Source organism: Phoca vitulina, unplaced genomic scaffold, assembly GCF_004348235.1.
Source record: "Phoca vitulina isolate PV1807 unplaced genomic scaffold, GSC_HSeal_1.0 scaffold8, whole genome shotgun sequence".
NCBI classification, from domain to species: domain Eukaryota; kingdom Metazoa; phylum Chordata; class Mammalia; order Carnivora; family Phocidae; genus Phoca; species Phoca vitulina.
Window position 1 is genome coordinate 72,636,565 of NW_022589711.1, and position 17,453 is coordinate 72,654,017.

Sequence of the window (17,453 nt, forward strand, 5' to 3'; positions counted from 1 at the left end):
AGGGCAGTCACAGAACCCTAGCATGTCAAGGAAATTTAGAGATCATCTATTTCAGTTCCTAATTTCATAGATTCATAAAATGACTCAATGACAACTGTTAATCACATCATCGCATCAGATGACACCACTCACTTGGCAAAACATGTTATACTATATAATCTGTCGTTCATTCCCAACTAATAACACTTATTTCTCCTTGACCAGATTAGTTCACTTTAGAAGTTAACACTTCTCTTGTTTTTTGTTTTTTTAGCAAAAGGAAACAGGGGTCATGAAGGGATCACCTTGTCTAAATAATAGAAGAGTCTGACATATCTCTGTATGACTTATTCTATCAGAGATGAAAATCACAAAGCAATAATTACATAGTAAGAAACAGTTCAAAACCCACAGAAAACAGACTGGTGAAATACAATTGAGATTGGTAAAATCAATTCAAATGATTATAAGAATCCTCAACAATAGAGAAATAAATTACTATTTTATAAATAATATTGAGCCGATGTGATATCAGTATAGAAAAATTACCTTTCTTGTATCACACAATGTATTAATTCCAGATGAGTCCGAATTAAATATTTCATTGAAAACTAGAGAGAAAAAAAAATTAGTCTTTTTCCAGCTATGGAGAAGAGATAAATTCCTGATACGAAAGAAATGGAGTATATCAGGATCTCACAGAGGCAAGATGGATGAGCACCAATATGTAAAACTAAAGCATCTAAACTATTCCATGTAAAAGAAGAAAGCAGCATAATGAGACCATGTACTAAATATATCTAATTAAAACATACTATCATATATATGTGTGTGTGCATGTACCTGTGTATACACACACGTTTGTGAGCATATAAAGATTAATGTGTCATTCACATCAGTACCCAGACTTGCCCTCATAAATAAAGGAGATAAATTTTCACACGAATAAAGAAAGAGTTATTATAAGGGAGGAGGGAGGAGATAGGCAACACAGCTTTACAAACAACTGAAAATGATAACTAAAATAACACTAAGGTATCATTGCATACCCAATGACATGGCAAATAGAATAGAAAATGATAAAGCCCAAAGTGAGGGTTTGAGGTATTAGAATATATACCTCAGAGGTCACCAACTGGAGGCCTGTCCAGGGGCATGATCAAGCTAACAGCAACTTTTTTCCCCACACAATATTCAGAAACACTTTCAAGTTCTTGCCAATGCTTAAAAATTGTAAGATTTCACATAAAACCTGGATTTCCAGAGTCTCCATAAAAATGGAAAGTTCTATGCTAGCACGGCAACTGTAAGCTCACAAGGTAACATCTAGGCAGAGCTGAGCAGAGGCTGCTCTTCCTGCTAGATGGTCCCTGTGCCCAAGCAGGTGAGCTGCCCCCACTCCCCTCTGCTGTCAACACCTGGGCCCCTATAATCACTTTTCTATCATGTATGAGTGGGGTGGGGGCGGGGGGGAGGGGGGGAGATTCCCAGCTCACTTATTCAGAATCTGAGTTTTGAGATTTATGATTTACATATTGCCAAAGTCATTAAAAAGTTGTTCTTTCTAAGAAGCTATCTTGAAATTTTAAACAAGAGTTTAAAGTCTATCAGTATCCTTTGATATAATAATTTTACTTTAGGACTTTATTTCAAAGAAACTGGCATGTAACTCTCAAACACCCCTCCCTGCCTTCCCCCCAAAACAAACAGCAAATGCTCACTCATACTGGCAAAAAATGGAAAAATCTAAATATCTAACAGTACATGAATGGCTAAATAAACTAAGGCATAGCAACTGGAGAAACTTTCAGGTAACAATTACAAATGAAAGTAGATTAGGTGCCTAGTTTGATGAAAATGTGAAAATGTAATTAATGAGAAAAATGATCATCTCAGGTAATACGAAGAAGCTAAAGGTCTAGGGCTTTATACTGATAGAGATGAGAAGGGAATGTGGAAGGGTGCTGACTGAGTTCAATATGTATGAGAGATCCTTCACATAAAGGTGTTTGCAGTCATAATAAACTCTCTCAAAGGAGATAGCTGTGCAGTTCCTTAAGTCCTTTAGAGGACTGAGCCATACAACTAGGACAGGTGGTTATGACAACTTGCTTCTCTCAATCAGAGTCCACACAGCCCCTTGTGTAGGTTGTTCACTGTGTCCACACCCAGAGGATCAGGCACTTCTATATATCAAATTGAAATCTCTCCTGAGTTCATTGAAAATGTATTTTCTCAATGACCTGAAAATTTGAAAGGGTGGAACAGCTGACCTATACTCATAAAAATATTACTTATGCTTGAAGCCAGTAGTCAAATTCTAATATTCTCTGCCCTTTCAAAGGCAGTGAGGCAGGGATGTGTAATGGTTAAAGGCCTAGGTTTTAGAACAAGATATAACTGGGTTTCAATCCTATCTCCAAATCCAAACCACTTAACCTTTCTGGTTATCAGTCATCGTATCTGTAAGAAAGGAGATAATGATTTTGGTCTCACTAGGAATTTGGGGAGTGTAAAATGAGCTAATAAATGTGAAATATGAAGTGCTCAGTTTAGTGTCCAGTCCTTAACAAGTTATTATAGCAGTAGTGATTATTCTTATTAAAATAATTTGAGCGTTAGCTTTGTTTTCCTGTGAACAATCTGATAATAACTCTTAGCTTTCTCTCTGTAATAATATTTTTCTCTTCTTAGAACTCTCTCAGAATTTTTCTGCCTCCTTCTTTCCAAGTGTGACTTTTGCTATGGGGAGGAAAGCATTCTGCAATATCATCTTCCAACACAGTGTTGGTATCCTAAAAAATGAGGTAAAGATTCCGTAATAATAGTGGTTATGATCAAGGCATGCCAAATTTTACTATAACCTTCAGTAATCTGTGTTATGGAAACCTTAAACTACTCTAAAGTCTACCAAAAGAAGATCTAGACATTGGAAACTATATTAGAATAAGTGTTTCTCAGTAGGGGATCATTATCACCACATTAACAAATCAAGTACGCTATAATTTTGTCCTCATCCACTCCATACCTTTTAACTCTTTTGAAAGAAAACCAGTAGACAGGAAATATAATCTGATACAAATTCTAAAGCTATAAGTGTGAAATTGTCAATTAAATTCTATTTATTTACTTATTTTTTGCTTATTTAATACTTCTGACCAAAGTGTTTTTAATGAAACAGTCTAACATTTTTTTCTCTAATGTTTTAATAGGTAATATATATTTCTTTGTATCTGATCTTTAAAAACATATAATGAATCAGCTTTTTTCCTGTTTTAAAATTGAATAATTATACAGACTCCAACTGAAGTTAATTTAAGGTGACAAGAATATATTTGTGACATTTCACATCATTAAAATGAGTAAGGAATCCTTTACTTTTTGGAGGTAAATATGCTTCTGACTCATGTCCAAATAAAATTATCATAGATATTTTCTTTCAAATGGAAAGTACATCCACTTCAAATTTAAAGTGATGATAAAAACAAAATGGAGGGACATTCTGTTTCTCTTTAGTCTTCAACTGTGATTTTAAAAGTTTATACTCCAGGAGGTTTCAGTAGAAATCTGTTAGAAGGTTCATATGAGTTTGTTACATGTGGGAGTGGGAGTGGGGGTATGTATGTCCTCCTAAGACTTAATAGTGTATTCACATCTAAACAGAGCCTTAAAGGTAAAATTATACTACTAAGAATAAGAAATATGATTAAATGTCTTAAAAATACTTCAAACCAGCTATATTGGATACATAATACAACAATACATTTGTTCTATGACTGTGTAATAAAACAATGACAAATATAATTTGTCAATTAAAAAAAAAAAAGGAGGAAGAATGAGTGCCATCTTGTGGAGAGCCCTACCACATCCAAGCAATCTCTGTCCTAGTCTTTTGTTTTCTTACTTACAAAACCAGGACTTCCTTTTACCTTCATGTACCTTTCTCTCTTCTTAGTAGAAAGGAAATACATTATTTTTCCAATGGAAAGGATACTGTAGGTTGGAATATACATGGAAAAACCACTATTGTGGTCTGGACAATGTTAATAAAGAAGTCCTGGCTGGGATGCTGGAACATTCAGAAGAATGTATAGAAGTTTTACTACTTTGTATGCAACTACGGAAGCAGGAATATCATTCAAAAAAGGGGAGATTCTAATGGTGACAAAATAACTATGTGTGTGGCAATCTGGGTCTCCCTAAAATCTCATCTGCTCTGTCATGTTAAAGAAATTGAGGCAGTTGATTAGAGTCAGCATTTCCAAATTTCATAACCATGGCCTCATCATACAAATGCATTCAAAGACCCACTCATTTATTTTATGTTGGATGTATTTAATCTGACACTTTCATTAGGAAGGAGTTTATTTCCAGTATATTTTTAAAGGAGAACCTACTAAATAACATAGGAATAATATGTGAATTATACTGGTAAAAATCCTGGTGATGATAATAATAATAGACACTATGATTTATTGAATATAACATGACAGTTACTTTAGATATAATATAAAACCTTCTTAACAATGCTGCTAGGTAGGTACCACATTATTTTACATTTAAGAAGTTGAGTCTCAGAGAATTTAAGCAAACTGTTCAAGATCACAGAGCTAGTAGTAGCAGAGCTGGGATTTGAATCAAAAATCACAAGTTTCCTTGACACCAAGTTTACTCTTAGGTCTGAAATTTTTGAGACTTGAGAAGTAACTGCAGTCACAAACATAACCATCTAGAAAAATAAAAGCCTTCCAAAGTATGGCCTTAAATCCCATTTTAATTATTCTGGCCATGCACCGTTTTTCCAGCATCCCAGCCAGGACTAGAATTATGAAAATCATTGTATGCTCCACTGAAAAACAGTTTCATTAGCATAGAATGCAATCTAGCTATTCCTTGGTGGGGGACAAAAATTACCCTCAATTGTAAAAGCTTGTTAACTAGAGATCACTTTTCAGTTGGACTATCTCTATTCAACATTAGATAAATGCTAATTAACTATGAACCATGGAATGATTCAGTATTAACCTCTATCCTAAAGCAGTATTTTCCAGGTTTCAAGTTCTATACCTGATTATGAAACTTTCTTCTTTTTTCAGAATGGAAATATTTCCTCCATAAATAAAAAAAATGTTGTAACTAAAATTTCAATAATGTAAATTAAAAAAGGTACTCTATAATTCTAATTCTTTCACCTTTGTTAGAGTGTATGTGAAAATTTGTTTTTGTTGTTATTGTTGTCGTGGTATCTTTTTTCCTTTTTGTTCCCAACTATCTACCTTCATAATTTTTAATAATAAATCACATATTTAGGTAATTAGCATAGGCACTTATTAAAATTACAAATACTATTCATAGCAGCATATTTCTGATGTTTCTTTACATTAAAGCAAGATGAATCTCATCTGGAAAACACACACACACACACACACACACAAACTAGATTCCAGGAAAATGTTCATCTAAAAATAGACAAGCTTTTGGGCTTTTCCCATGTGTCTCAAGGCATGGATACCAGTAAAGGCAAATTAGATAAATACATTTTTCTTTATTCATACTCTCTTTATTTTTATTGTTAGTTTCTGACCATTTAAATGACTAACTCAGGGATATCTCTGGACTTCATTTTTCTCATCTGACTGGAATAGTGATCTTTAAAATTTTAGAGCAATGGTTTTCAACTTGTGAGTTACAGACCACTGGCAACAAGTGGAATGATTGCAGAGTCTGGAAATTCTTATGTGTAAATAAGATTGGATTTTTTTTTATATTGGATACATGACAGGTCATACACTCTCATACATATACATAGATAAATACATTGTTTGTCAAATGTCTATATTGTTGCTTTTGACTAATACAATGAAAATTCATTTGACAGTTTATTGGCCTCATCATTGTTATTCTGTATATTCTTAGTTAACCAAGATTAAACATACAACTATTATAGATGGGGTCATGTTGGGAAACATTGTCCAGCGGTGACAGAATTTCTTTTTCTTTGGTGATTGTCATCTCAGTGTCACTCAGAACAAAGAGATACATAGAGCTGCCCAAGCATAGCTTGGTAAAGAAGAAAGAGAATGAAAAAGAATGTAATGTATCAGCAACTAGCAATGGCCCTTGTCTTTCCTCTTCTAAAATAACCTCAAGGTCTGTCCAGATCAAATATCACCATTGAATAGCTAATTGAATGTAGTAGTCGTCATGGGTAAAAGTGTCCAAGTACTGAGTAGCCCAATATTTTTTTCTGTTGTTTTTATGCAATGCCCCAAACTAACCTTTGGAAAATTTTCCTAAAGAAGAAAAGAATAACCTCACTACCCTCAGCCTCCTTTACTTTAACCTTTTTTTGAAATCATGGGCTTTTGGTTCTTTTTACCCATTATTCAGGAAATGGTCAGCGAGAAAGTGCAGGAAGGACCAGAGCAGCCACTGTTGCAGCCACTGTTTGGTTTGGGGCAACAAGGCAGAGCTATGCAGCCTGTCATCCTTAGCACTGAGGTGTGGAGACCACTGAGCTTTCCTGCTAACATGTGCAAGTTCAAAAAGAATAATTTCAATGTAAAAGTTCAGTTGGTCGCTCTATAGTGAAATAAATTATTTCAGCTGCTACATTTTTGAAGTTACTCTATCAGAATTTTAAATCCTTTTCCATACATCCCCTAAGGGCATGTGAGCTGAACCAAGCCTCCTTTCTGTTTTATGATTTCTAGGCTGACGGGAGTTCACAGCAAAAATAACTTCCGAACATCAATCAAGCCCTGTCCGTCTGCTCTTTTATTCGACATGCTTCCTTTTCATTGTAATAATATACTCTTTTTTACATTTAAAACATGACATTCAATACAAATCACTCGTTAAGAACTTTATATGAAATGCAAACCTTATCAAATGTAGGAAAATAAATAGAAATCATGGAGGAAAAAATGAAAGCATAATATAGATTCAGGAGAATTATTTTTTTGTACTTAAAGTGAATACAATTCTACAGGCATTTGAATCCTTTTGTACTCTTATTTTAAACAAAAGTATATAGAGTGCCTTTAAACAAAGTGAAAGGAGGAGGGGCATATGACCAAAGAAAATGGTCTGGCACAAAAATGTAAATTACCAAAGATTTATAAATACCAGAATACTAAAGATCTTAAATTCTTTTTTATATGTGTTTCAAGTAATTGCTTGGTCTGATTCTGAAAGGAAGTCAGAAGTGAAGTGGTTATTTCTTGAAACAAAGTAGTTATCCAATTGCAGTTTGCAACATTTTAGAGGATTGTGAAACCAATTTAGTGACATTGGTTAATGAAATTGAATAGAGCAGAAGAGATCATAAATTATAGGAGGGCACTGCACATCACAAAGTTAAAGCTTTTTTTACATTAAAAATATATATGTGCTAGCAATATAAAATGTATTATTTGCTGTGTACTAGGCCAAAATTAGTGACAAAATAATACCTACATCTTACTTCTCTGTGCTCAGAGGATCATAGTTTGCAAGGTGTTTTGGAATTCTTCTATAGAAATATAATTACAATATAATTAAAAATCCTGCATAGTGCATGTTACTTAATCCAAAGAAGATGTGCAAAACCCAGCAGGGTATTTTGAGAAACAGATTAGTCAAGAAACATGACTATTTTGATTCTAGCTAATATATCCCTGGTTATTAAAAATATAAATCAGTGTTGCCAACAGATTTAATTAAGATCATGTTCAATATGAAAAGGACAACAAGCATCTTTGGAGAGTCAAAAGCACACTTCCTATATCTGTACATTCTGAACACTAGTTATTGGTTTCCATTAAAGCCAAGACTCTTAAACTATCCGTAGAGGGAGCCAGTTAACAATCAGCAGAACACCCAATGTTTCTCATCATATATGGATTTTTAAGCCCTTTAATTTTTGTTGAAATATTTGCTTTAATAATAATTATGATGATAAAATAATATGATATGCAACAAAATTAATGATAGCTGTATTTCTTTGGGTAATCCATTATATGACTAGGCACTATAAATATATCTCATTAAATTTTCAGAACAATCCTATGAGGTAGATTTTATGGCTTCCATTTTACAAGAAACACAAAGTTCAGAAAGGTTTAATAATTAGTGGAATGTCTCAGAATTTAAACTCAAAAGCCAGTGTTTTTCATTACTTCTCAGGATAATGAGATATAACGCATGGGAAAAAATAAATTTGGACCTGTACCTCATGACATATACAAAAATTAACTCAAAGTGAATTAAAGAACTACCGATTAAGCATCCAACTCTTGATTTTGGCTCAGGTCCTGATCTCAGGGTCATGAAATCAAGTCCCATGTTGGGCTCCATGCTCAGCAGGGAATCTGCTTGGGATTCCTTCTCTACCTCTCCTCTGCAATCCCCTCACACCCCGCCCCATGCACTCACTCTCTTTCTCTCTCATAAATAAATAAAATCTAAAATAAAAAAAAACTCTTAGAGGAAATTATAGACATAAATCTTTGTGACCTTGGATGAGACAATGGTTCTCTCAACCTAGCACTAAAAGCACAAGCCACCAAAGAAAAAAATAGAAAAATTGGACCTCATCACAAGTAAAAACTTTTGTGTATCAAAGGACACTATAAAGAAAGTGAAAAGACAACCTTCAGAATGGGAGAAAATATTTGTAAATCACATATCTGGTAAAGGTTTAGTATCCAGAATATATAAAGAATACTTACAACACAGCAATAAAAAGACAACCCAACTGAAAAATGGGCAAAAAAAAAGATGAATAGACATTTCTCCAAGTAAGATACACAAATAGCCAATAAGCACATGAAAAGATGCTCAACATCATTAGTCATTAAAGAAATGTAAATCAAAACTACAAAGAGATATCACCTCATACCACTGTGATGGGTATATATATATATATATATATATATATATATTTTTTTTTTTTTTTTGAGTGGAAAAAGGTTTTGATGAGGGTATGGAGATTTGGGCCCTTCCTTACATTGCTGATGGGAATGCAAAAAGGTGCAGCTACTATGGAAAGCCAGCTCTGTAAAAAGTTAAGAGTTATCATATGACCCAACATTTCTACAACTAGGCATCTTCCCAAGAGAAATAAAAACATGTTCTCAAAAAATCTTGTACACAAATGTTCGTGGCAGCATTATTCTTAGTAGCCAAAAAGTGAAAACAACTCAAATGACTATCAACTGATGAGTGAATAGAATTTCTGTTAACAAATGAATCAATAAACAAAATGTGGTATACTCACACAAAAGAATATTATTCGGCCATACAGAGGAATGAAGTACTGATACGAGTTAAAATATAGATAAATGTTGAAAACATTACGCTAAATGAAAGAAGCCTGAGAGAAAAAGGCCACATATTGTATGATTCCATTAAACGAAATGTCAAAAATAGGCAAATCTATAGAGACAGAAAGCAGAAAGTAGACCCATAACTGAAAGGAGCTGAAGGGAGGGGAGAATGTGGAGTGGTTGCAAAGCCACTTGGTATGGAGTTTCACTCTAGGGAATGAAAATATTCTGGAATTAGATGGTAGTAATAGTTACACAATTCTTTGAATATACTAAAAATCACTGATTTGTATACTTCAAAATGGTGAATTTTATGTTATGTAAATTTTATGGTACATAATTATATCTCAGGAATTTATGGTATGTAAATTATATCTCAGGAAAGAAAGCAAACATAGATTGGGAGGGTAGGGTGAGGATAGGAAATGAATCTTGGAAAGGAAAATAGTTTGAACATGAGACTATGTTTTCACTCAGTTATTCCACAAACATTTATTGAACACCTGCTATGTGCCAGGAGTTCTGATAGTCACTAGAGATAGAGAAGAGCTAAACAGGCAATTATTATGGAACTTTGGTATTGTTGGAGAGACTCTAAAATTAAAAAAAAAAAAAGTAATGTTGACTGGATAACAAAGATAATGTGAAGAACATGATAAGAAAGTTGCAGAGGTGAATGGTATCTCCTCTCTAATTCTGCTTGGAGCTAGTGAGGCCAGTAGATTAAAATGATGAAAAAGCATCAGTATGGTGGAATTATGTTTATAATTTTTCTTTCTAAAAATGAATTGTCATATCATATGCCAAGTGTACAAGCTTTTAAAAAAATTAAAACAAACCTATATGATGCTTCTTTCTGAAGCAACCCTCCCATGCAGTCACTTCACTGTGACTTGTTCCTTCCTTCATATTGAGTACCACTGCTCGGAGAGGAATGGAATCAAGGTCTGAGTGTCCTTGACTTTTCTACTTCCATTCCATACATTTTGTGGAATGGCTACTGGCTCATAGGGCACTAAGCAGGTAACATGAAGAAGGCCAGTGTGGAAATATGAGTGTGCATATTTGAGACTTAAATCATTTTCCTTAGTTGTCAATTATGAATATTATGTTTCTGGCTTCCTCAGATTGACATTTTCCCATTCCTTTTTAAAGGATGTTTCTTAGAGAGTAAAGATAGGGTTATTTATGGTTGCATGGCCACAAGAACACTATATTATGTTATCAGCATTTAGTTATGCATAATCAATTCAAAAGAATCTGTTTTAGCTGCTCAGCAATTTCTCTTGATAATAAGAACTAAAGTCACTACTGTCCTGCAGATGAGAGAAAAGTGTGTCTCCCCTCAATCTATAGATTCTCTGCTGAAATGCATCTATGAAATTGTTCATAGAAAGGTTATTAGATTTTATGTAAAAATGTTTTAATGTAAAATATTTTTTAGAAGATGGTTCTTGTTCCCAAAGTCATATCCCCAAATCCTCTAAATTATCATCATCATCATCATCATCATCATCATCTCCTTGAGAGAATATCTATACCTGTCTATAAATACTTACTCAATATTAACCAACAATGAAGGAGGCCACTGGAGCTACATATGAGGAAAAGCCAATGGTTGCATTATGCTCCTAGTAAAACTAACAGCAGAAATATAAAAACCTAGGCTGAAACCTAACTTGAATTGCCTTTGTGGTCAGCATAACATTCTTGTGGTCTCTAGACCACTAAAAGCCAGAAAGCTTTAAAAAGAAAATTCAGGGGTCCCTCGGTGTCTTGGTTGGTTAAGCAGCACCTTTGGCTCAGGTCATGATCTCAGGGTCCTGGGATTGAGCCCCACATGGGGCTCTCTGCTGAGCAGGGAGCCTACTTCTCCCTCTCCTCCCCGCTTGTGCTCTCTTTTGCTCTCTCTCTCTCTCGCTAGCTCTCTCTCTCAAATAAATAAAATCTTTAAAAAAAAATTCGTATCAGATATAAGCTACTGCCAGACATGTAAGATTGCTTTGTTAATACAACTAATTTATGTTTTTGTTCCTCTTCTAAAATGCTTAGATTTAGCTACATCCATCAATTGGGATGAATATAATTGTACTTTTTGTACTTGTACAGTATAACAAAGCAAGAAGCAAATAGATTTCTATCATTCTTTTTCTCTGGGATTGGTATATAGTGTTGTATCATAAGAAGAAAAAAGAATATTAAAATGGAAGTTGTAAAAGCATCAGAACCTGTAAGTAAGTCCACGGTCAACTCTACCACTGGCTTTGCTGGAGAACTTAGGCTTCACAGAGCTGGCCTTTTCTCATATACAGAATGGACTAAGTATAATCAATCCCTCGCAAATTTACTAGGAATATTTAATTAGAAAAATTATTATGTAAAAGCATGTTATAAAACAAACAACAAATACATGCTAACTGGTTATGATACGTATGCAATATAAAGAGAAAAAATCATCTTCATGTTTTATCTCTTTAATTGTAGAATTTATGTTAGATGAGGACAGAGATTTCTCTCTGGGTTTTTCATGGCTATATCTCTAGGCACCTTGAACAATTCCTGGCACAGAGTAGGAATTTGGCAAGTTTGCCGATCCAATAAATGAATGAAAATGTAATATGTATATTACTTTCCCTTCTGTTTTTCCTAAAACATATATATATGATACAAAAATATCATATATTTTTTTATTTCTGCTCCCTATACAGAATAAAGCATAAATGTTGTTTAATTTAATCACAATTGCCTGAAAGCATTGAAAGAACACATTTTCAGAACAGAAAGGAGAAATTCAATATTGTGTATTAATCAGTACTGACTGAACACATGTTACACTGCTACACTAACAAGAAAGGAGAGTTTGAAATATTTCTAGTGATTTCTCTTGATTTATGTATTAGAGTTGATTGTGGACCTCAAATCAGCAGGCGAGGAGGGACAAAACTTAATATCTAGAATCTCTAAATCTACATCTCATCCCTCAAAATATGTGCACTGATTTTTTGATGGCATATTGGAATCACACAAGAGAAATATAACCATGGTCACCAAACTTTTTTTAAAAAGGATTTCCTAGAAAAGGGGACTTCTGTGAAAGAATCAGAATAGTAGAAACCTTCATTGTGAAAGGAAAGTGTCTGCATTTAAAAACAAAATTTGAAAATACATTTGATATCCCCCTGTGCCAATCATGTTTCAAAAGAGTTTTTCACATGACCACATTTAAAAATTGCATTCGATAGTCATTCTATTTCTGTTTTATATAGGAGATGACAGAGCAACTAACTTGTCCAAGATCCTGTAACTGGAAAGCACTGGAGGCAGACTTGAATCCAGGATTCTGACTCTGCCTCCCATGTCCTTCCCTCTGCATCTCTCCTGCTTGTGTACCTATGGAGTAAGAGAACCAGAGCAAATCACCAAGTCACATTCACCATGGGAATTCTTCCATAGCCAGGCAAGTTAGGAAGCTTGGATGGACATCATAAATTCTATTGGCCAATAAGAACCCTTATTGGATGATTTTTAAGGCCATTAGTCAGCTAGATGGAAAAGAAATATGGTGCATAAACTTGCTCTAGGGACATGGATTGGTGGTCGGTAGCCACAGGTGATTCTGGGTACAATCTGGTATGATGCTTCTCAAATTGCCCATGGCCTGGCATGGACTCATCTAGTTCCTAGGACATGAAATTGTCCAGTCATCAGGGAAAAGGGAGTTATTAAAAACATAAGCAAGTAATTTAAAATTAAGTGCTATAAGAAATCTAGAACAGCTGCAGACCCCACTTTTTGGTAGCTGAATAATAGAGCTCAGTAGTTTCAGCCAGGAACTAGGAGGGAAGCTGGGCATGTATCCATGTATTCACAAGATATATATAAACACACTTCATTAGCTTACAGTTGTTGCAGAGAGAGAAGAGGAGGGGCATGGAAGGCATTAATACAGGAACTAGAAAAGGAATCTATAGACAGGAACAGTGACATCACCCAGAAAGCAAGAAACCCTCTGTGAGCAACAAGGGAGACCCAGTGAATGAGGAGAAGAGATGTGAGGAAGGCTTGTGTCACTGTTCCTGACGGTGAATTTAACCCTCAGTGTTGGGGCTGGGGGAGGGGCGTGGTAAGAAGTAGGATAAAAAAAGGATAACTTAAGCCTCTACAAGAACTCTTTTGAGATCCAGAAATAGTTATCTCTGCTTCCATGGGTGTGTGTGTGGATGTTCCTGGACTTCCAAGAACTGATTTGGCAGGCAGCTCTTACAAATTCCTCTAGTGGTAGTCAGTTAGCTCCTTCTGTGAGGTCTTGAAATTTCTCTGGTTCCCTCAAACATGCTGTTGTCTAAGGAGGTATAACATGTGGCAATAAAAAGAGCCAGGGACCTGGCTGAACTAGAGTTTAGATCCTAGCATCTGCATTTAGATTCCACATTTGCTGTGTGATCCAAGGCACTTCCTTGAGCCTCAGAATCCTCCTTGTTAAAATGGTATTGATACATATACCTCTGAGGGTCATGAATACTAAGAAGATAATGCCCATTATGTGTTTGATACAGCATCTTCTTCTACAAAGTAGATGTTCCATACAGGGTAGCAACAAAATCATCATTGCCCCCATTATTATTAGCTATCAGTAGCTTTCAATTTTGGCTTAATTTTCAGGTCTACATGGAGGAGAAGGGCTATATAATACCAATAACCTGGCACCACTCCAAACTGGTGGAAATCTGTAGAGATGGAGCCCAGGAATGTTTTATCATAAAGTCTCCCAAGTGACTCTAATATTCACTTCTGGTTGAGAACTACTGTTCCACCTTGAGTCAACTCCTTGCCTTGTTCCTACAACAGCTCTTACTCCCTCTGGAATTACCTGCCTTTAAAACCAAAAGGGACACCATTTCTGTACTCAGAGGTGGATTTAACATGAAGTTTCTGAAATGTAAGATTGAGACCCCCTCACTTCCATGAGCCCCTTCCAAGACCCTAAAACTAATTCCATATTCATAATTTTGTATTATTTTTATTAAATATGGTTTCCTGCATTGGATTAGTTTCAGGCTCCATGCAACCCAAATCCCTGAAATTTTGTTCAATTTCCCTTGATGTAAACAACCAGCCTCAGATGCTTAGCTTGTGCCTGGATTGAATGTGCTATTCAAACTTGGCATTGATTGCACTATTTGTTGGTCTTCCCTTAATATTTGAAGTGTTGACATTACCTTCAATTCCTATTAACTCTTATTGAGTCCTTTGTTTTGTAAAGTTTACTTTTCTAGTCTTTTTGTTTTTAGCCTGTCAAACAGCTGGTCCAGCTAGAAAAACTGTATCAACCACCAGCTGAGAGCTAACCTGGCTACCCCATACTTGTATGTATGCACCCCCACTGGTGGCCTGGGAGAATGTGGAGGACATTCATAGCAAACTGACTACAATTCTGGGTCTTTTCCCAGAACTCAGAGTAAAAACTAACATTTCCTGAAAGTAATGCTGCTCAGTGACCTCCAATCCAGTATCTTGTCTCCCTAATGGAAATAATCATAATTCCATATTTTAAGCAATTTTCTTTGTCTATCCAGAATCAGAAACTGTTCTAATTTCTCTCAATCTTCTGCTCCCCAGAAAACTTAATTATCTTGTTGTCCATTAATTTCTGGAAGAAACTTCTACCCCCAATTTAATACATGAACTATTCACTTTATTCATAAATGCTGTTTTAAGAGGCATTGTTCTTACTATTCTTTTAGATTTGGGGTTTATCTCTATATAAAGTAGTAGGTTTTCCAGTATGATCCTCCGAGGGTGGAAAAAGAAAAACATCTCATCACCTAAATTATTTTGTTATTTCAAAGGCTGACAGTTCAATTCTCTGTAGAGAGATGTGGGGTCAAGATGCATGAGCAAAAGTAGCAGATTCCAACCCAGTGTAATTTGGTGAGGACAGAGGGGAAAAGGTGCTGCAAATCATTCTACCAGCTTCTACAGGGACAGACATGTCTGCTGATATATTTTTTTTCAATGAGACAGATATCCATTGAATGAGGGTATTATTTTACATTAAAAGCAAAAATTAATAAGCAGAAAGCAGGGAATCTAAGGAATGAGACCCAGAACTGAAAAGACTGAAAGGGAGAAAAGCTTAGGAATGGTATGGAAGCAGGCCTTGGGTGTCCTAGTGGAAAGAGCCTTGGGAAAGCAAGGAAACAGATCATACTCGATGGTGGTTTGGCATGGTGTGACTATAAATATTTTCACATTTTTTTTTTCTCCTTGGAACAGAAACATACTTTGAGGGGTTTGTTAAGAAATAGGCAGTAATTTATAAAACTTTAAAAATAGATTTTTTTAAGGTAATTCCCCAAATGTCGTTTTAAGCAGATGTCTGTTGGTTTTTTTTTTTTTAAACTAAATCATCATACAGGGTCTAAACTATTGATACCATGTTAATCTAGACAGCAAGTATTTCTGTTATTTCATTAAGAAGTCTTATCGTTTAGCAACAAGAAAATCAGAGCTACACCTTGAAATACAAAATGAAAATATTTACCAATTCAAGTTAATTTATCATCTCTCTCATCTTTTTTTTCCTCCAGTATATATCTTTTTGAAAAATTATTTCATGTTTTCAATATTTTGGTTTCACATCTTATCTTTTTTGCCTTTCCTTAGTTAAGAATGTTGCTTTCGTTGACTTAAAAATTTTCAATATCTGAGGAGCCACTAAATGTCATAGATGGTACCTGATCATCTGTGCTTAACAAGAATGGTGCTGCATCTTTAGGAAATGGCATTCTGAAATTTGCTGAGTCTTGCTGAAGTTTGCTTAGTTATTTAATTTGCAAACACATGTTTTCATCTACCTTGAAAGGCCTAATTGACAGAGTTGCAGCATTAGCTAAGTGACAATAAGACTATTTTTTGCAAAATTTCCTTTTGTAGCTCTTTGCTCTTTATCACCAGGTGACAAAATTATGCACTTACGTGGGGAAGTAGTTTAAATATGGGGCCAGCTGTGGCATATGACTGCCTCGGGCAGTTAGAAATGTTTCCGCTGACACCTCTGAGGGAGAAAATCATCACTCAATCTAACTATAAAAGCTACATAGAGACAAAAATCAACCATTCTAAAAGAGCAAAGAAAAATACCATGTATCATAAATATACAATGGCAGCTATACATTAATAATAGATAAATATTTATTTCTTAGACCTATAAAATATCATGTCTCCAAAGAGTATGAATATAATATGTGTACATATGATGAGTATAAGTGTTAACCAATAACAAACACTCTAATACTCAGGCATAAAATAATTATTAAATTAAAAAATAGAATTTTATATTTTAAACCCTTTCACAGATGAGAATAACAAACAACGTTAATGCTTAAATGCATATCATTACAGAACACTGTGTGTGAGTCTGCATTTTAATAAGATCACCGAACACTCAGAAATGTTTTGCAAATTGGCTCCAATCCACAAATCTTTAACATTTATGGTCATATTTGCTTTACCCTATGTACCCAAGTACCATTTCAACTTTTTAGATGTTTGCCTCTGTTTTTCTCCAGAGGATACAGATTTCAGATTTCTGCAAAGTTAGACTGGCTTTAAGCTAAACTTCCATTACTATCACCTTGTAAATCATACCTCAGCTCTCAAAAAATATACTAAAATTTAAGTTAAAAAGTACTAAGTTGTTCTAAATCTGTACTTCCTCAATATCAATTTCAGTGAGGCCCCATTGCCCATTTTCTTTTTTGCACTGGATAGAGTGGCATTTTAAATCCTCAAGTTATTTTCTGTAATTTAAGAATATTAAAAATACAAATAAACAGAACCACCAAATGCTCATAATCTTGAGAGAAGCAATCACACTGCATAGTAAAAAGTCATCCTTACAAGACCAACATCAAGGGGAAAGGGAACTCCATGAATGTATGCACACATGCATACATACATACATACACAGATGTTTGGGTGGTAGAAATTTTGGGCAGGTAGCTTTTTTCCCCTCTATCACAAAACCCAGGTTTGCTTTCCTGCCATCAGTTATTAAATAAATAAGCAACAACAATAAAAACAGAACAGATGATTATTTCCAGCCAGAGTTGATCTTCCTTCCTACTTTTTCAGAGTTATCCAGAAAGGTGCAACACCCATGCC

At 34.8% G+C, this 17,453-nt stretch overlaps 1 protein-coding gene across 6 annotated transcripts in view; it reads right to left on the bottom strand.

The window, feature by feature from the left end:
- Positions 1–17,453, bottom strand: part of LOC116634082 (EGF-like and EMI domain-containing protein 1) — a 649,939-nt gene that overhangs the window by 379,287 nt on the left and 253,199 nt on the right. For 2 of the 6 annotated variants that reach the window (XM_032407260.1, XM_032407259.1), the window contains exons 1-2: positions 12,574–16,521; positions 529–590 (exon numbers count right to left, since the gene is read on the bottom strand). The exons of 3 other annotated variants lie outside the window; for them this stretch is intronic. In XM_032407260.1, coding sequence (XP_032263151.1) covers positions 529–590; positions 12,574–12,660 — 149 coding nt within the window. In that variant the 5' untranslated portion in view covers positions 12,661–16,521. Of the gene's footprint in view, positions 1–528; positions 591–12,573; positions 16,522–17,453 lie in introns of those variants that run through there. One more of the 6 variants, XM_032407255.1, reaches the window with a different exon arrangement.